Source organism: Falco punctatus (genome assembly GCF_963210335.1).
Source record: "Falco punctatus genome assembly, chromosome: 5".
In the NCBI taxonomy this organism is placed as follows: domain Eukaryota; kingdom Metazoa; phylum Chordata; class Aves; order Falconiformes; family Falconidae; genus Falco; species Falco punctatus.
The window spans coordinates 79,818,552-79,838,910 of NC_137584.1; the positions used below are offsets into that span (position 1 = coordinate 79,818,552).

Below are 20,359 nucleotides of genomic sequence, written 5' to 3' on the forward strand. Positions count from 1 at the left end.
GTTGCAAAGTCTTATTTTTAACAAGAAGAGCATGGCCAAGTGACCCGGCAGCTCTACCAGACCTCGGCAACCCCCCTGTGTGGCAAAGCAGCTGCCTCCAGTGTCTCCCCAGGGGTCCCAGGGAGGCCTAAGGAGCATCACTTGCAGGGGAGCATGAATCAGGTCATGACATTATGTGAATCAGAAGAACCTTTACTTGTCCTCAGACCCCATCCATCCTGCGGTTCTTCACTAATCTTTGTGTCATGGAAGTCCCTCCAGCCGTTCCTCCTGGCCTCCTTGTTAAGCGAGTGGGAGGGGAGGCCTCTTCGAGGGACACCACCATGCCTCGCAATCCTCTTTATCACGCTCTCCCGTCTAAAACATTCCAGTGTCTCTGGGCCTCTCTCCCTCATTGACAGGTGGTGGGTAATGGTTGTGGCAGCTTGCAATGAGTCCTGGCTGACAGGGAGGTGGCACACGGAAGGAACGACCATCCCGCCTCCTCGCAGGCAGCTGCTGCCACCCGTGAGAGGCTGGGATGGCCGAGGACCCTGCGGCAGGCAAGTAAATCAGCGAGGTGGGCTCGCTGATCCCAGGTGCCCGGCTGGGGCCTGCCTGGGCCTGAGGTGCGCTGGCCACGGCGAGGCCGACATGGCAGGGAGCCTGCGGGTTGCCTAGCCCCGAGCAGAGGCTGCAGGGTCGCTGGGCGGTCAGCAAGGACCTAAGAGCACCATTCCAAGGGGGAAGAAGTCCAGGAAGATGACGGAGGCGAAGCAGCCTCACATGCCACAAACTCCAGCCCGATGCCGGGACACCAGCAGGAGCAAACCCCAGCACGGAGCGTCGCCCCAGCTCCTCCGGGCCGGCCGAGGGGACTCACCTTGTGCTGCTTCCACATGGCGCCCAGGGCCTTCACGTCGTGCTTGCCGTGCCTGCCCTCCTCCAGGCACTGGTAGCAGACGGGGCTGCGGCAGCTCACGCAGTACATGCTGTAGTTCTCCAGGTCGTGCTCGGCGCACGTCGGCAGCTTGCGGCCGCCGCCCGCCCCCTTCCCGCCGTCGCCGCCGCCGCCGCCGCCGCCGCCGCCGCTGCCGCCGCCGCCGGGGGCGCCCGGGTGTGCGGGCGGCGGCGCCAGGCGGTGCTTGGCGAAGGGCCCGCGGGCCGGGTGGCAGCGGAGCTGGCAGGCGGCGCAGTACAGCACCTCGCACTGCTCGCACAGCACCGCGGCCGGCTCGGGCGGGCTGCGGTCGCAGAGCTGGCACTTGGCGGCGGCGGCGGCGCGGCCCTGCTGGTAGCGCTGCACGATGGCCTCCAGCAGCCGGTTGCGCTGGAAGCCGCGGAGGCCGCGCTGGTCCAGGGAGGCGCTCCGGTGGCACTGCGGGCAGGTGAGGGAGGAGCTGGCGGGACCCGCGCCCCGCGGAGCCGCCGCCGCCGCCGCTCCCGGGGGCGCCGGCACCAGCGGCAGCACCCGCACGCCGTTGGGGGACTTCAGGCTGGGGGTGTAGGAGCCGTAGCCGCTGTCGGTCTCGCTGTGCAGGCTCAGCTTGTCCGCGTGGTCCCCGCCGCCGCCGCCGCCCGCCGCGCACTCCGAGTCCAGGCAGGCGGCGGAGCCCGCGGCCGCTCCCGGGCCCGGCGCGGCGACGGCGGCGGGCGGCGCGGGGCTCCGCGGGTGGAGCAGGGCCGGCAGGTGCTGCTCGCTCTCCGGGGTCTGCACGGCGATGGTGCGGGCGCAGGGCAAGCAGACATTGTGCGAGCAGGGCAGGATGATGGGCTCCCGGAAGAGCGAGCCGCACACCGGGCACTTCAGCTCCTCTTCCATGGCCGCGCCGCGGCTTTGTGTGCGGGGCGCGGGCAGGCTCAGGCGGGCGGCGCGGGGTCGCAGCCGGCTCCCCCCATCCCCCGCAGCGCCCCTCGCCGCCTACCTCGGCTCCGGACGCCGGGGCGAGGCCGGGAGGGCTCCGGCCCCCGCTGCCGCGCCGGGCGGTTCAGCACCCGCCGGGGGTAGACAGCTCCGCGCCGCGCCGGGCCGGGGCCGAGGAGCCGCCCGGCGGCTGCAGGCGGCTGGGGGCGAGGGAGAGGCGGCCGGCCGGCCGCGGCGCGGGCAGCGAGCGCGGTGGGGCTGTTTTAACGTTGGTGGCATAGAGTAATAATATATGGGGAAGGGAGGCGGGGGAGGAGGGAGGGCAGGAGTAGGAGGGGGCGGGAGGAGCCCTTTCCAGCAAATAAGTGGTCGCTCTCTCTACGGCTGGGGACGGCGAAAACATTTTTTAAAGGAACTCTCTGCAGCGATGTCTTTATACGTTTAAATAAAGCCATTGTTTGGGTAGCGGACCGAAGGCAGGCGGGGTTCCGTTATCACCAGTAGCCCTTTCCCCCCCTCCCCGGAGAAAAAGGAGCACGCCTGCCAACAAGCCGAGAGCGCGCCTCTCCCGCACGCACCCCCTGTGCCGGAGCGCAGCCGAGCGCACCGAGCGCCAGGCGCCGTGCAGAGGGCAGGAACGCAAAGGGGTTAAATGGGAAGGGCCAGGCGCGCTTCCAAACGCCGCGGCGGGAAGGGGCGGAAGCGGGCAGGGCCCGGCCACCCCGCACCGCCCCGGGCTCGGCCCCGCACCGCCCCGGGTCCGGCCGCCCCACACCGCCCCGAGCCCGGCCACCCCGCACCGCCCCGGGCTCGGCCCCGCCGCACCGTCCCGCACCGCCCCGGGCTCGGCCCCGCCGCCCTGCCCCGAGCCCAGCCATCCTGCACCGCTCCGAGCCCGGCCAACCCCCACCGCCCCGGGCTCGGCCCCGCCGCCCTGCCCCGAGCCCGGCCACCCCGCACCGCCCCGGCCCCGTCGCTCCTCACTGCCCCGGCCCCAGCCTCGCCGCCCCGCACCGCCCGGCTCGCAGCCGCCTGACCCCAGCGGAAACTGGCTGGAAAGATAAATGAGGGCTGACAGCCGAGAGTTTATGGACTGAAAATAACCACCCTTAGAAGAAAGAAACCAGCAGTGGGAAATCCCCCATCTGCTTTATTTACTCTACAAATGCTTAGCGTGGATGTAACTGGTCTATTTTCATAGCAGTTATACATAAGAGTGGTTTCACTGTTGTTTTGTTTTCTTCTTCTTTTTCTTCTTCTTCTTCTATTTTTGGTCTATCTTGTTTAAAAGCCTCTTCTGTATTAAGTTCAGATCCCTAATCAGATCCTATTTTTTTGTTCGTTTTAAAATACGAGCTGCTTTTTTCAGAGCAGCTTTTTAAAAAATGCAAAGGCAGAACTCACTGGTGTCAAATGAAAAAAAGAAAAGAGAGAAACATACTAAAGGCGTTGCTTCTCATCGTGCTGTTTCTTAGTACATGATGAGCATTTAGTGACACTGGGCAGGAAAGGATTTTCTAGTTTCAGGTTTTGCTTTTGCCAGATTATTAAAACTGTTGATGCGTAGAAAAGGAGGAATGGGGACAGACAGTAGGAATATATTAAAGCTTCCCATTTTTTCATTCTTGTCTTGCAGCAGTTTTCCTTTTTGTATCGTGCCTAGCTGCTCTTTTGACAAGCCGAGGGGGAAAGAAGTCCCGAGGGGTTGAAAGCTTTGTAGTTCCCTGGCTGGAGGTGGAAAGGGCAGGTTTGGCCTCTGGCACATAAAAGACACAGCCCTGACCCACATAAGCCTGCCTGTCTCTGGCTAGGTATCTTCTTCTTTTATGTCAGCTCTGTGCCAAAATCGAGAGTTTATCAGCCGCCTGCGTGTTTGGGCTACCTCCAGCCAGAAAACTCAGCAGTGCAAGAAATGTTGGGGAACACCACTGATTTCACAGCGACCTTATGCTACTGCCTTGCAAGGAAAAGCTGTGGGTGCAATGTTGTTATCCTCATAGGCTCTGTTCTTTGCTCTACCATCTGTCAGCAGCGAGAGTGGCTGTATGCCAAACGTTTCTTGCAGACCTATAGGTGAATTCAAGTCACAGATTTCAAGTTTATGTTGGAAGCCATAATCCTGAAGATAGTTAGGAAGGCATGGTAGCTTTTTCCTGGACTTTTCCTTTCTTTCTTTACCTGTCCTGTGTATAAGGTGACAGTGATCGTAAAGTGTAGTGGTAGCATCAGGTCTGAGACATCTGAGCAAAACTGGACAGACCAGACAGGAACTGGTGGAAATGAAAGGTATGGACCCCAAACCTGACCAGCTCCACTTGACAGCTGCTTTTTAGCCAGGGTTTACAACTTCCAGAGTTCTGATACACTGAATTTTACATTTCCATTTTGAACCCTACCCTAAAGTTTATGTAAAATCCTAGAACTGTTTGCACTTGACTACAGAGGGAAATGGCAAGAAAGAAACTGTCTCTGGAGTACAACCACTCCCTTTCAAACTGAACTTTACTTCTCTTCACAAACCTGATTTGGCCTGAGAGCATATCAGTATAATAGATGGCATTTGAAACAGAGATGAAAAAGTGATCTGGTATTCTCTATACTGTAGTGTGACTTTTACTTCATTCAGGGTATTTTTTTACCTACTTTAGAAGTTTGTTTGAAATGTCTGTGCCCAGGAGAGCTATGGCTTTGAGAGCAGGGAGAGCTGTGAGGCCCGGTGCGCCTGTTTACCTATCCTACTGATCCCAGAACAGCTCTGGTTTCCAAGGGACTGTAGAGTTCGAATGCAGAAACCTTCATCCCCATGCCACTGGAGACTACTGGTGGAACTGGCACTTACGGTAACAATGCTCAATGCTCTGATGGGTTTAGATTGCAGAGCACCGATTTTCCTCCTGATGACAAATGTTTATCTATGTAACAGCAAGTCTGCTGCTGCTGACGGAGGTGAACAGTCAAAACACTGCTGTCATCCTTACCGCTCCAAAAGCCAGAACAGAAACTGATCTAAGCATTGCAAAGTGCCCCTGAGCTTGGGCAGACTGGCTTTGGACACCCTTACTCCTGATGAGGAACAGATCACACCGAGTCGATCCCACTAATTTTAATGAAGCTATTCATTCACCGTTCGATCTGAGCCTGATAGAATTGGGCCTTTACCTTGTTTTGTCATCAAGCCATTTTTGTAATGGAGATGATCCCTACCATTTTTCATCTTTTTATGTTCAAACAAGTCTTTAATCCGTTAGAGCCATAACTATGTATGGATAACCCGGAAACCCTATTCTGGCAGTCCTGGCTTTGATCTTTATTTTAATACTTCAGTATCACTAGTATCATCCCCTTAAACTATTTACCCTCCGTAAGAACTTATTATCACCTTTTATATCCCCCTTGACAGGAAGAAAGCTAGTGGAGTTTATTTATACATTTATATAAAAAAAAGATAAGGCAGGTTGTGGTACAGCCCCTCAGTAAGGAAAGAGATTTGATTCATCTTTTTGCCTCTCCTGCTTTATTGCTTATGCCTTCTCCTTCTGTTTGTTGTTCCCTTTGTTGTTATTGTTGTTTTCCCATTCCTTTTCTGGTACCTTTTTACATTTTATATTACCCTCACACATTAAAACCTTTCCAACCAGTTTTCCCTCTTTCTTTTCTTTTTTTTTCTTTTTCTTTCAATAGCTGCCCACCAAGGTCACTTCACTTTCTTCAGTTTTCCTCTTTTACCACTGCTGTTTCCCCATGGGGAACTTTTTGACTCCAGTATTCCAGCATCTCTCCCGCTAAAGGGCATCACTCCTAGCACACATCCTCTTATTTGAAGGGTAACAGAGAAAAAGAGAGAAAAAAAAAGATCTTATCTCCACAGGTGCTTATTCCATTGCAAAAAGGAGGACAGAGAGCTACTTCACAAGAGCAGAGAAGACAAAATGCACCTGGGCTTGTGCCAGCAGCTTGTGTGGTGGTGTAATGTGAAGAATTCCACTGCCTCGTTATAATGTTATAAATGTATGGTGCCCAATTATCAGCAGAGGATGCCCTCAGCGACCCCTGCAGACAATGCAGCTGCAGCTGCTGGTCATGTCTCTCTGAATTTCAGACTGGGGCATTAACCAGTGACCGTGTGTGTGAATACACACATCCCACACACCCACCTTGGCGTTGCCGTTATGGGTAACAAACAACACGCCACACTGTAACCTCTCCTCTCTGCTTGTTCTTCATCACATTCTTTACCAGACTTTTCTCCCCAAAAGTACTAGTTCCAGTTGATGCTGGTATTGCATGTTCCGTTTGAGGGGTGATGTGGCAAGGAGGCACAGGAGGGTAGGCTTCCACCGTGGCTTAGAGAAAAAGCTGATGTATATGGTCCATGGGGCAGGGAAGCTTTGGAAATGTCGCTCTGTGCTACCTCCTTCCCTTCTTTCCTTGGTTTTGTAGATTCGCATGAGGTACATTAGGTGGGTGTAACAGTTTTGAAACCAGTTTGGTTCTGTGTTTGGTGTTGTTTTTTTTTAAGCATACATTCAAGTAGCTACTATGTTATTTAGGTTTTTCAAATGTTTGCACATTGATCTGTTCATGAAAGGAATGAAGGCAGAGCTTGGCAGGAGCCCAGAAGAGTGCCACAGAAGCATGGCTGCTGATAAAAAGCTTATCTGTTGGCTAGCAGAAGACTGTATCTGTAATAGAAATGCAGCTACATATTGAATTTTCTCTGTCAGAGGAGTAAATCTGCCACAAAAATATAATTTACAACACAGGACAGTTCTATACAATGGAATTTTATTCAGACTGTGTGCTGAGTATATGCTTGTTATAATGGTTAAATAGCAAAAAATGACACTTGATCCTAAACATTGCTTGTCAAATAGTCACACTTCTGAACCTGTATCTGCCATCTATGAATGAAATTCCATACAGAGGAAAATACTGCTTTAAACATACACGCCAACAAAAAGTGGTAGGTTGGCACAGACAAATTTCAGTAAGAGGTCAGTTTCAGCACTTCTTAACAAATGTGCATTGAAAAGAAAGCACAAAGAAAGCACAACAGACACTAACCTACAATCAGGACTCTTGAAAAATAACATCTCGTGTTTCTGTGATGTAAAAATATCTCAGCCTGCAACCCACTGGAATCACTCCAGGGACATCTTGGCTTTTCTGCTGCGTGAGAAGCCCTCTCTTTGTTGCTGTTCCTGCAGTGGAGTGAGATCCTTTCCATAGCTGCTACAGGCAGCATCCTTAGAAGGGTGCTTGCAGTTCTGAGAGGCAAGAGAATGAGAGTGCTGGACCCTAAGCAGCTGCGTGTAAAGGAGAGCGGGAAACTGTGCACTGCTTTGGACCCGTTTCAGAACACCATTGGTAATGGGATCATAGTCAGCATCTTCACGGTACGATTATTACAGGGAGTTCTTGTCACATCTGCTGCCCTTCTTTTAAAGTAAGCGTGTAGACTTCTGACAGAGCTGGTTTGGTTTCAAAGGTGTTACGGCAGAGGCTGGGTTATGGCTCCTCATTTTGTTCCCTGTGCCTTCTTGAGGAGAGGGTCATAAGAAAGTCCTGAGCACGGAGCTGTGGTCTGTCTCAACCCTCTGCACTGTCCTGCTGTGGGTCCCTGCTCTCCCCAGCTGCCCCTGTGGTCATCCCACTCGTGCCTGTAAGGAAAATAAGTTTATCCGGCTTTTTAAGAAACTAGCCAATGATTATATAAAATTCAAACCTGCCCCAATAGTCTCTTCTGTTAGGGAGGATGGAAGGAGATAGGAAAATGTAATGGCATCCTAAGCATTGGGGGTGGGAGGGAAGGGAGGAGAGGGACAAAGACCCCCAACACAAACAAAGGAAGAGCAAGTAATCTGAACATTGAAGGACCAGCATTTCCTAAGAGCATGGGATGGGCTGAAAGAAAGCAGACATTTGGAAAAGAAGCTTGACTGGGTTAGGTACTTGTATATACAGTTGTAAAGTGGAGGTAAATTGCCACCATGTGGCAATCTCTCCACATGTAAAGAAAATCCTTACATAAAGGGGTAGTGACTTACTGTCCCTGAAAGGGCAGGCAGTATTCTGTGAACTGGGCTAGGGAGCTGATCCATTTGTGACTCACTGAGAAAGGTCTTTTCTCAAGAAGGGAGGCCCAAGTAGCTTTTCTACAGCTTTACTACACATAAGATAAAAAATGCTATCTCTGTTTAGCAAAAGACAATTAGTGAGGAAATTTCCCTGAGTCATGAAGGATCTATAAATACCCTCAGGGATAGGCTTTGCTTTTCTGTTCTGCAAGTAGCTCAAGATCAGAACCTCCCACAAGGTCTCCAGAAACCGTACCCTGAATGCATATTTGAAAGACCAGGAGACCTGTGGAACCTGCCTTGGCTGTAGCTAATGGGACAAAATTTACATGGAGTTCTAGTGGGTTTGACCAAAGCCTCCTCTATTTATTGCAGTGTTGCCCAGGAGCACCGAGTATCGAGAGACTTGGAAGCTGCATGGAGAAACAAAGGGTAGAGGACAAAAAACCAGGTTCACTGGGGAGAAATGTAGGAGGTGATAGTTACGAGTGAGGCCAGACTGACAGGTTGCAGAAACCAGAAACGGGGGCTGCCTTGGGCTTCCCCTTCTCTTTTCAGCTTGGTTTCTGTTAAGTAAACAAGAACTCCTGCACTGCACGCACCAGAGAATCAAGACAGGAGAGGCCTCTTACGAGCATGGGGACTCGTGTCCTGCCAGTTGGTGATGAGATGAGCACTGTTATCCAGCATAAATCTGTGTCACCACTGTAAAGGGAGGTCATTTCTGCCACCACCCCTAGCTGCCCATTCTCACCACCCCTCCTGCGCTCAAGGTAGCTTTCACACAGCCACAAGAATCAATCCAGTTCACGACGGTTATTTTTCAGCATCAGCATCTTGATTCAGAGGTGTCCGTGCCTACACAAGGACAGGAGTGGGGAGGAGTGGCCCCTTGCAACAGCACTGAGAATTTGTACCAGATCCAAAGAGCAACATCTGTGGCCTGAGACATCAGCATCAATCAGGTGGGGAGGCAAGTCGATGAGATGCCAAGCTTTATGCACCTTTTTTTATCAACACAACACCTGGCCTACCTGACATTTCTGCGCCCCTCTCCAGCAGCTAGTTGAGCTGTCCGGTAGCAGGGAGAAAATAGATGTCAGCCAAATCAATAGCACTCACAATGTATTTTATTGCTTCGTTTAGCATTATGTTTTCTGATTTGAAAAACAATTTATTTCTGCCTTTGTCCTCTCTTTCCCTTTGCTAGGTTTTCTTTTCATCTATGATAGTATCTTTTAATATTCTTAAATAAGTACAGAGATTCTGCTTCCCTCTTCCTTATGTTGCTTTCCCTCACTACTTTTCACTCTTCCCTTGCTGCCGAGAAACTCTCTTGCTCCCTCACCCTCCCCTCCTGACATCCAGCGCAGCCTTTCTGCCCTTCTGCCACTGCTCACCTCACAGACAGACACCTCCTGCTTCCAATGCTCAGCTCGTTCCCCACCTCACACCGAGCCCAGCCTTGGCGCACCTTTGTCTCCCCCAAGGACAAGAGGAAAGCGATCTGATGAATGTGATTCCTACAGAAAGAGGTGGGGGTTGTCCCGCCAGTCCTCTGTACTGGCAAGAAACCCTCATTCAGGAGAAAAAAGGTGTGCTTGCCTGTCCCTCAGGCACTAAAGGGTCGTCCTTTTCCTTCCCTTGCCACAGAAGGACCAGCCTGCTGATGGGGTACAATGCTGATCATGAGGTTTTCTTTTTCATATGGTATAGGAGAGAGAGGATCCTCCCTGGGGAGGACCCCTCACATAAGAGATTTTATTTGTGAGAGTGTATTGCCTAATGCCAGTCCCCAAATACATGCACAGCAGAGAGGTTTGCATGAAGAAAGCCCCATCACCTGACTCCTGCGCACCTCCAGCAATCTAGGTCATCAAGGGACTTGGGAAGCTGTCACCATTTAGCCTACTGGGAAGTACTGATCTTGAAGAAATGCAAGGTCCTCTCTCGTCCAGAGTCGGAAGGTACAAACACAACTATGAATCCTACAGTCACACCAGACAGCCTGGTTCATCAGATTCAAATTCTTTCTTATGTTGATTTTGCACCACTGTAACCACTGATTTCAATAGCTTGAGCTGATTTTCCACCATAGCACGTACGCAACATGAAATATGCACAGAATCAAGTATACACACTGGCTTGTTCCTCTTTATACTTCTGCTAGTGTCCTGTAGGAATGGCTAATCCACTTTCAGGCCTCCTATTCATTGCTCGAGTTTCATCCTTTCCCAGGACACATCACGTGGGAAACCCACTTCTCAAAAAATCCCCCAACCATTACCAATCTGATTTCAGTTTTCTTCCTATACTTGCTTTGATACCCACAAAGATAAATGAAATGGCAATATTTGTGAAATAACTAGTCTACTGCATGCATATTTAAACCTGAAACTGCCAGCATATTATCCCAGCTGCAGAGAGATTAGTCAGAATCTCCCTCCTCAACTTTTCCCTCCTAAGTCTCTTGCTGGGCTCTTGCCTCCTCTGAGTTGATTCCACTTTTAATTTTATGTTTCCATCAATAGCAGAGAAGTAAAACAGCTGACAGGGACAGATAAGGGACTTAGCCCACTATAACCACCATCCAACTCCAAATTGGATTGACTGGCTGAGTGCCCCCAAATCCTCCATGGATATGCAATTTAATAGAAAGAAAAAACTCCACACACAAAGGAAAATATGCAGAAAATAATAAGGCCACTTTATGAAACATAACAGTTTCAGCAATGTGTATATGCTTATAGCCTTAATTCAAACAAAATATAACATACGTGTTCTTGTGTTACCCAAGGAAAAAAGAACCCCTGCTGATTATTTAGTTTGTCCTTTTACTAAATGATTTAATTTTTAGTAAGCCATTGCCCAAGGAAGAACACAAAGAAAGGCCATATCATATCAGCCTGACGATGAACCTGGTTCCACCTTGTCTTTGACAGCAGCCAGTAATGGATAGTGAGGGAAGAATACAAAGTAGGAGTGCAACAAAACAGATGGGGCAAAAAGATGCTAATGAGAATCTGAGGAAGAAGAAAAATAGGTTAAGGCAGATGGAGGAACTAAAATAATTCCCTTCCTTTTGTAGACAGCTGTATATGCACTGTATCAGTGCACAGGAGGCTTTACTCCCATGGATGAGCGCCCATGGATTTCTGGAGAGGCAGCTCCAAGCAGGAGCAGCGCTCTCGGCTGTGCATGAGTGCTCCTCTACCTGGCAGCAGCGATGGAGATGGGTTCTCCTGCCTGCAGGGGTGGAGCGGCAGGGATCTGGCCAACCATTCATTTTTAATTATTTTATTTTAATTTTTTTTTAGCTTGAGATGTCGCCCTTGAGATTCAACCAGTTTCAACTGCAAGCAGAAATTGTGTATCTTCAAAGTATATGCTGGCATCTTCGTAACTGTTCAGTTAATGGGAAGATTAAGATTATAACAGTCTCAGATCAGGCAGATCTCTGCCCTAGTAGTGTGCTGTGCTATCCTCATCTCTCCCACTCACTAGCCTTTTAAATTATTCCATTTGGCTTCACAACTTGCCTTCCCTTGATCTCCTAATAGGCTGGTGACCCCCTGATCCTTTTCCAGGAGCTCTGCCTGCAACCTAACCTTTCCAGGCTGCCAAACTTCCATTTGCTCCTCATTTCCCTCCCGCTATGCCACGGGTGTCATCAGTCCCATTCTACGTCTCGAGCTTTCCATTTTCTTTCATTATTTTTCTGCTAGGGAAACTCAGTTTAGCCTTTTCACTGATGAACCACCACCGTAGTTGCTGAGTAACAAAAAATCAGCGGAATATGTCGACGTTTGCAGCAGCTCATTTAGCAGAACCACAAGTGTTTTGCACGAGGAGAGTGTGGTGGTTTCTGTTTGCTCCTAATAATTGGAATATATAAAATTGAATGCTGTGGGGTTGTTGTGGTTTTTTTCTGATTTGGTAAAACCCAGTCTCCATTTGTGATCTATGCACAGTGCAAGTCCTCAAGCAAGAGGTGGAGGGTGGGATTCATTTCACCCTAAGAGCATGGCTCATCCCACAACAGGACAGGCGACTCCGGCCATGGGGACCAGCCACCGACTGCCCCACCTGTGCCGCTCCAGGCAGCCGGTGAGGTTAGACCTGACACCCCACCCTTCAGGTGGGCCAAGTGGGATGAAGAAATGTTGTCTCCAGGGACTTTGCTTGCTAAAGTGACAGCAGCACCCCCAACCAGGGGCTGCAGAGGCACTGCAGATGTGAATGCCAGAGGTGATGGGGCGGGGAAATCATTCTTTTGGCAAAACGCCACTTTGTACAACAGATCCCCACTCTACTCACTGTCCTGTCTGCTCCTGGATGTCAGGTTATTTCTGGCGTTGCTGACAGCTGTTTCTGTTCATACGACGACTGTGGGTAGCAATGCTAGCTCTGACATTCAGACTTAATTGACCCTCATCCCTCAAGGACATGGAGCAGAACAAAGAAAGGCTACGCTATAAATACACTGAAATAGGCCATGCACCCTTATTCTGGAGAGCCCTTCATCTCTCCTGTCATCATCTGCCCAGGGGTTCAGTGAGGCTGTAGGCTCTCCGTGGTGCCTGTCCCAGGCGGGCAGCCAGCAGCAGCCTCATGGCATTTTGGATCATGCATGTAAACCTGTTCTACGTGAGTATATATACGTAGGACACACCTGTTGATCAGCTCAGAGTAATTTCAGCCTGCTTTTCTGTACCTCCATCACAAGCAAGAGAAGGTGGGTGGGAATCGGGGGAAAGAGGTCTTCAGGAATTCTGGAAGAGGCTGCAGAGGTGACCCCAGCGAGACCAGAAAGGCACTTGCCATCCACTTGCTTCTTCCTCTTTAATATTTAAAATTTCAAATATTTTTACTGAGCCATTTGTCAGTCCATTACTTAATAATGACAAGATCACTCTAAATATTAAATAAGCGTGGGTTTGTGATGTTCTGAGACACTCAGCTGAATGGCATTCTATAATAAGAAATGCAAACTATTTTTTCTGTGCATTTTTTTAATTTTACATCTCTATTTAAAAAGTAAAGAAAGTGTGCCTTGAATATGTAATATAAAAAAGTGGCTGCCTTCATATTCCAGCAATACAAATACAGCATGACAAACTATATACATATATACACACACACCCTACTCATCCTACACAGCTGGTACTAAATATGTATTTTACATTTACCCAGTAACTGCTCTTCATAGTTTCTTTCCAGATGCTCAGGGATGAGTTAAACATCACTTTGATTACAGGGGGATGCATTTCCCCATATCAAAAGCTAGCAAAAGGAGCTCTTTTGATAGCGAAAGAGACAGCCAGTGGTGCTTAAAACAAGCAGATCTCCTGGGGGAGTGTTTGAAGCGAGCTGCAGACCCTGATCAAAGCACAGGTAATGTAAGCAACACAAGGCTAGAAGGAAGAAATCCTGCCTTTTCTAAGGCCAGCACACACTTTTGGAGAAAATGGGCAACTTTTGATACAAAGGCCTTCCTTCAAGTCTATCATTTGGTCTAATAAAAAGCGTTGCGTCTCCCTGCCTATGTTGCTTCTCTTGTGTTCACAGACCACTGCTGAGCCGGTGCTCCTGCTGCTACAGCAGAAGTAAGGCTTGCTGGCAGACATGATTGATGCCACACTGTCTGTCAGTTTGGGGGAATCATCTCAGATTTTAATTATTCCAGTACAGAAATGCATCTCCCAAGGAGAATTTATTTGAGTTATAGAAAGAGAGCTCTGTCAGACGAAGAAGAAACAAGCAGCTGAAAGATGTGTTTGTCAAAGCCCAACACTCCTATTACAACAATGGCAAAAAAGCCCATTTTCCAACATGGTGAAGGTTACCGCAGAGCAAAGCTGTCTGAAGTCTCCGCCTCTCACAGTCACTCTCTGGCTTTGTGCAATTTTATTCCATTGACTTCAGATATTTATTTGTTTCTTAATCTGTAGCTAATGCACCCCTCTGCCCTACCCGACTGTCTGGTTGCCTGCCAAATTGAGATGAAAAAAGCTCTTCTGCCACTTTCCCCCAAAAGCTGCAAGACTGACAAGAAGCACATCTGACGGACAAGCAGAGAGCTGAGAAGAGCCCTCTCCAACTCACATTTGCAAGGAGCTCACTGCTGCTTGGCTCTTCCTCACCTCTCAGCAGCAGCTTCTTCCACCCTGAGGACTTGTGACCTCTGTGGGGAAGGAGGCTGAGCGGATGGGAAAAGCCTGAGCCACGTGTAGTATGGCAGAGAGAAAACAGTGGGACAGGGAGGGAGAAGGGAAAGGTGATTAACTGGGGTAAGAATTTCTGCAAAGGCAGTGTTCGACACAGAGATGGGCAACAGCTTGGAGAAGAGCCTCAAGTTCGTGTTTGGGCTATATAAGGACATAAAACAGATTTTGGGATTGAAACTGATTCATCCTGAACATCAGCTGCGTGCCTTGGAGAACTCATGGCATGGAACTGAACTGAGGGGAGGCAGGTACGAGTCCTAGGAGGGGAATGTGGCTCTTTTGTGAGAAGCTTGTTTGAAACTGCCCCTGCTTCACTGGGGTGTGCGCAGGGTTCCTCCAGGGGAAGGAGCAAGACAAGAGGGACAAAATATTAAGCCAAGTTGGGGTTTTTTTGTGCTATTAAGTGAACCTTTTAGTGAAGCATTTTGATTGAAGGCGATGCTGACACACGCTCCCCTGGTAGATCTGCCAGTTTGCTTCCAAACAGTCTGTGATCAGAGGAAGACTTTCACCAGCCTGCTCCACTGCCAAGCAGGCAGGTAAGCAGGAGCGAGACAAGGTGGGTGACTAATTTCCAAATGTCAGGGTCTGCCTTTAACTTTCTCTCGCCCTGGGTTTTACAGAGGCAGGCTGCCCGTTTGTGGTGGCAGTGCCTTGGGCAAGAGGACTCTTACTGCTCTTGGGATGCTGGCTACTGATGCTGCACACTGACTCTGCAGTAATCCCTGAGGAATGCGTCTTCATCTGTTTCTTCAGAGGCTGTTTTTTTCTCGGTCTGTGTAATATTGTGTGAGAAGCTGCTGCAAAGCCCTGCGCAAATGTCACTTGCACTTTCCTTGTCAGTGAAGAGCTGAGCTCTTGTTACAGATCCTGGCTTTGTACCAGCATATACCTGTTTATTCCTCTTACAGACAGATATGGTACATTGTGTACAAGACTCTCTGGAGAGCACCTATGTAATTTGACAATAACACATTGCCAAATGTATTCCCTCTCAGAAACAGAAGAAGAGACAGTATTTCCTGAAATAAACACATCCCCCATCTATCCAATCCTTCCATATTCCTTCAGACAAAGACCCGAGAAAAGAGGTTAAATTGTAACACTTCCCTGAAGGCTACTCACAGTCCTTGTCTGACCTAGGACACGGCGTAGCAGAGATCTTCACTGGGAATGTTGCATAGCCATGGAACGTTAGACCTAGGCACATGGTCTGTAAACCCCCAACAGCTTTTAATGGAAGAATTGATTCTGCAGCAGTCAAAAATCAAATGCTGAGGTATATTCAGAAGGAAACAAGAAAACCCTCCAGCTGCTGAGAATGAAGGTGTTGGCAATGTCCATCAGTTACTGCCCATCAGATTGCTCACACTGCAAACCATCAGGTGGTTTTGACAGCTGTGCTCTGCTGAGGCTTTAACTTCTCTGAAAACTCTCAGGGGTGATGCAAAACAGGGTAACCCCATTTATAAGTCACATATGTATGGGTAAACACAGAAAAGCTACGTGTAAAGGTGCAAAAAGAGATGTGAATGGAAAAATAAGAGCTCTTCACCATGTACATGTCCTGGTTTTGGCTGGGATACAGTTAATTTTCTTCTTAATAGCTGATGCAGTGCTGTGTTTTAGATTTGGTGTGAGAACAATGTTGATAGCACAGGGATGTTTTTTGTTGCTGCTAGGTAATGGTTATGCTGAGTCAAGGACTTTTAGGTTTCTCAGGTCCTGCCAGCAAGAAGGCTGGAGGGGCACAAGAAATTGGGAGGGGACAGCCAGGACAGCTGACCTGAACAAGCTGAAGAGATATTCCATACCATGGAACACAATGCTCAGTATATAAACGGGGGGTGGGGGGGCAGGGGGCATTGTCCGGGGCCTGTTGATCGCTGCTTGGGGATCGGTCAGCAAGTGGTGAGCAATTGTATTGTGCATCACTGGGTTTCTTTTCTCTCTTCCCTTTGGATTTTATTCCTCTTCCCTTCTCCCTCTTTTTAATTATAACTGTTATTATTATTATTGGGTTTGTTTTATTTTATTTCAGTTATTAAGTTGTTCTTACCTCAACCCTTGAGTTTTAAATTCCTTTCCGATTCCCCTCCCCATCCCTCTGGGTGGTGTTACCAGCTGGAGTTAAACCACAACACTACATTAAAAGAAATTTGAGAGGAGCTCCCTCCCTCCTGCATACATTTCAGCATGGCTGTTCTTGTTTTTCTCTTTTCCCCTTTCTCCTTTCTGCCTTTCTGACCATTTCAGTAACTGTTTTAAGGGTGCTATTTTTTCAGTATTGTTTCCAGCAAACTTTTCTTTCCTTTTGCTGCATCTTTTCCTTTCTTTCTTTACTGTCTCACTGGTTACACACCGCACCCTACTGCTGGGGCAATATCCCTGAAACATGCACTGCAAATTTGTTTATTCCTCCCCATTATCTTTGCTCCAGCCAAAGCCCCAACGATCTCTGAACTCTGCTCCTTCTTCCCTGCAGAGGTCTTAGCCTCAAAAAGAGGCTTTTCTTCTCTCTTAACCTCTTTCTTATTTCACTGCTGCTTTTTCAATGTCATTATCTCTCTGTTCCACCACCAACACAACCACCTCAAAGCTGCCTCTGCTTCTTGTCTTCCAATCTCTCCTGAGACTCTCCTCATTGAATTTCCCATAAGGATCCCTGCAAAGATCACAAGACCCATAGAAACCCCTGCCACAGTGATGAAATATGCATCGGCTCTACCTGCACTGATAGCGATAGCCCTTTCGAGCCTCCCATGTCAATCATGAACTCCGCTGTTCACATGGTATCCTGCAAAGATGATAAACTGAACACGGACTCCTGCAGAGAAAATAAAAGCCGGAAGGGCTCCCCTGGTGCTTCACATTACACTGAAGCTTCAAAAAGGTAGGGAAAGATATATTCAACCTTTGCAAGACAAGGAAGTGCAGCAAAATGTTGCAGAATGACTCAGTTAAAGGAGATACAGGAATGTGAAGGAAATGCACGGTGCTGGGTTAAGATGCAAGGGGATCCAGAGCAGAGTGCTGTAAAACTTAGGAAGCTTCAGAGGGGGAAAAAAGGAGACCGGGAGGAATTAGAGCCTGGCAATTCAAAGTTAAGTTAAACCCAGCTGTTGCATATATAGACAATCAGGACCAAGTCAGCTTAGAAAGGGTTAAATCTGCCTCAGCACCTCGATGCCCCAGGCTCTCCAATAGTCAGTGCTTGTCCCTCTTAAGTATTTGACACCCTAAACCCTCTGTAGCTTTATCAGTTCTTTGGCCCACATTGCTGTCATCCTAAACTAGGTCTAGCACAATTTAAGCTGCAGAGGACACACATAAGGGAATACCCTTGCACACAGGGCTGTAGTCTTTTTGAAAATTGTTAAAGCTTGAAGTGGTTCGCAATTTCCCAACCACTGACATCAATAAATTGTATGAGGAAAGCGGGTTGGAAATTAATCGAGTCTTTGGATGAAGTAGGAGAAGAAAAAGAGGGCAGGCACTGCTGCTGTTTATCAGAGCAAGGACAGGAGAAAAGTCTGTGGTCTTCTCATGGCCCTTCAGGCAGGTTCTTAGGTACAGCCACGGCTTGCTCTGGGGCCAAGGTGCTAAACAGACTTGAGCTCTTCCCCCTCTTAGCATGAGGCAGCGCGAACAAGCAGCACCTCCATCCAGAACATGGATACGTCCCTCCTTCACTGACTAGCTGACCAGGGACTTTAAAACCACATGACACCACTACTGACATTCATATATGCAATTCCTTTCACATGAATAAGTTTTGCAGGTGAAGCTTTTGCTCAAAACCAACAGATTCTGCTTAAACTGTCTTAAAATGTAGCTTGCCCTAACTTGATTTTTCTACTGTTTTTATATAACCATTTGCTTCTACACCAGAGAACAGGTAATGCCAGCTAAACATAAATTTATGCCGGTATGACTTTAATGACTTCATGGAGTTGAATTAAGTGATGTGTTTAGCCTTGCTTAGTACTATTCTCTTCCTTCTGTTTTTGATAAATTAACCAGATGTGATCATGGGTTTTTAATAAACTGACAAGGTCTAATTTCTTCTTACAGCTGTGGGCTCCCCACCTGATAAGCATAAAACAAGGCTTACTACTACCACTATTTTTAGTTATCTTTTAACCTACATTGTTCTTATTTATATTTCACTTGAGTGTTTAATTTTTTATTTGTCCATTATTTTATTTTTTGCCTAAATACCAGTGGAAATGAAGCAATGCGTGATGATTGAGAAAAATTACCATATGAGCAATGTTTAAAATCATATAGTTCTACAGTGCTGTAAATTGGGAGGAGAGGAAGAGCCAGGGGAGAATAATCCCTTGTTCAGGCTAGGCTGCCTCTATCATCCAAGAGGACAAAATTAAGACAGTAGGGCATCACCAGGCTGCACTTCCACTGCCATCTGAAAGGTGCCCAAGGGGAGTTGCGCTGCGCTAGCTCAAGCAGTTTTCTTTCCCATCTGCTCAAGTTGATTTAGAGAAGTGCATTATGCAACCCAACTGCTCGGCTGCAGTCCTGCTACGCTGAGGTTCAAATGGATGTGGCAGCGCACTTAACACTTCAGGAGAAGTTTTGAGGAAAAGGAGTGATTATATCAAACCAGGCTTTTCAGTCTGCGATCGTAAAGGTATTGCCGTATGGCTATAAAAAAAACCAAGCAAGCAAGCAACCAACCAACCAAAAAAAAGACCTGAGGAAAGATGAAGATTGAAACTGAGAAAAGCCAATGTACACTCATTGTATTATCAAGAAGGACTAATAGCATGAAAACCAATCAGGACAAAACTGAAGACACATTACCTGCACAGCTTGGCTGTTTGGCAGTGAAACAGTGATGTTATCATATACCAGCAACCCAGGGCATGGTCACCTGCAGTCCTTCAGGTTGTCTCACGTCACTGCCAGTATGGGGAGTAGCAACTGTAAACCACACATGTTACGTGCTTCTCCTCAGCTAAAAAAAAACCCCAAAACACAACATTTTGGTGGCTATTCATGAAATGTGACAAAACATCCCTTTGAATATTTAGTTTAATTACTTCCTTCTTCAGATTCCATACATTTTCTGTGATAAAAACTATCTGATGGTGTACACAGGCTAGTATTACAAATGACACCCTTTTTCCTGATTTATGTGACTGTTATGCATGCCCCCAACTCTATTTGGCAAACCGGTTTTGCTCTAAGGACCTAGGCCCCTACGGAAAAAGGGTGACAGCAAGTTTGTTCACCAGCCCTTTTCTGAAACATTTAACATTCAGACACCTCAGACATCCAGTTGCTTTTTAAGACAATGATCTGTGTGACCAACCGTTTCTAGCTCAATCTACCCCTCTTTCTTCCAGAGGTGGGCAAGAGACGCCGAACGCTATCACTGCGCTGATTCAACAGGGCGATGGGAACCTATCCCAGGCTGTTATGTCACAGGTTTGCACTAGTCCCAAAAAGCCCATTTTCCCTCAGAACAGTCCAGGAAGATGTGGCTGTACAGGATGAAAAGCTAAAGAGGCCATACCTCCCTTGACAATACAGTTGCATCTGGTGCTGACTTCAAAAATCCCCCCCCCCGTGCACTGATTTGGCACCGTGCTGTGTTCATTTATTACGAACAGCTGGAAGAGTCATTGCTGCCGCTGGGTGCATTTGACAACCAGGCTGCTGCCTCCACTGAAAACTGACCTAAGTTCATTTTTGAGGTTGAGTATTGGTTACTCAATGAGCAGAACATGCACAGGCCTTTGATACGGAGCTTATTTCAGTCCAAGGACCCAACACAATTTCCTTCTACAGCTAAGGTCAACGGATAGACTGTCACTGACTTCCATGAGATTTGGATCAGGCTCTGTGGGACTTGTCTTAAGAATGCCAGAGGTCTCTGGAACATACTAGGAAGTATCTTCCTACAAAAATCTTGGAAACTATCTTAAATTGCATGCTTCTTGCAGTTTTAACTAGCTAGGGCTTTGCTCGTATTTCATTAAATGAATGAGAATTAAAAGTAATTCATTTTCAGAATCAAGTCTAGAGAACAGACAGCAAAGCATTTAAGTTCTGAAATTATTTAAAAATCACAGTATTTATAAATCATTGCTTGTTTATCTTCTGATCTATGACAGGTCACCTAAGTTATATAAAATTATCATCCTACCTCTCTCTCTCTCTGCCTCAAAGCAATATCAGAGCAAAGA

General features: G+C 48.0%; 1 protein-coding gene across 6 annotated transcripts in view; it reads right to left on the bottom strand.

Annotated features, from left to right (window-relative positions):
* Positions 1-20,359, bottom strand: part of TRIM67 (tripartite motif containing 67) — a 67,985-nt gene that overhangs the window by 42,739 nt on the left and 4,887 nt on the right. For all 6 annotated transcript variants that reach the window (XM_080389282.1, XM_080389279.1, XM_080389281.1 and 3 more), the window contains exon 2: positions 863-20,329. In XM_080389282.1, coding sequence (XP_080245408.1) covers positions 863-1,801 — 939 coding nt within the window. In that variant the 5' untranslated portion in view covers positions 1,802-20,329. The remainder of the gene's footprint in view (positions 1-862; positions 20,330-20,359) is intronic.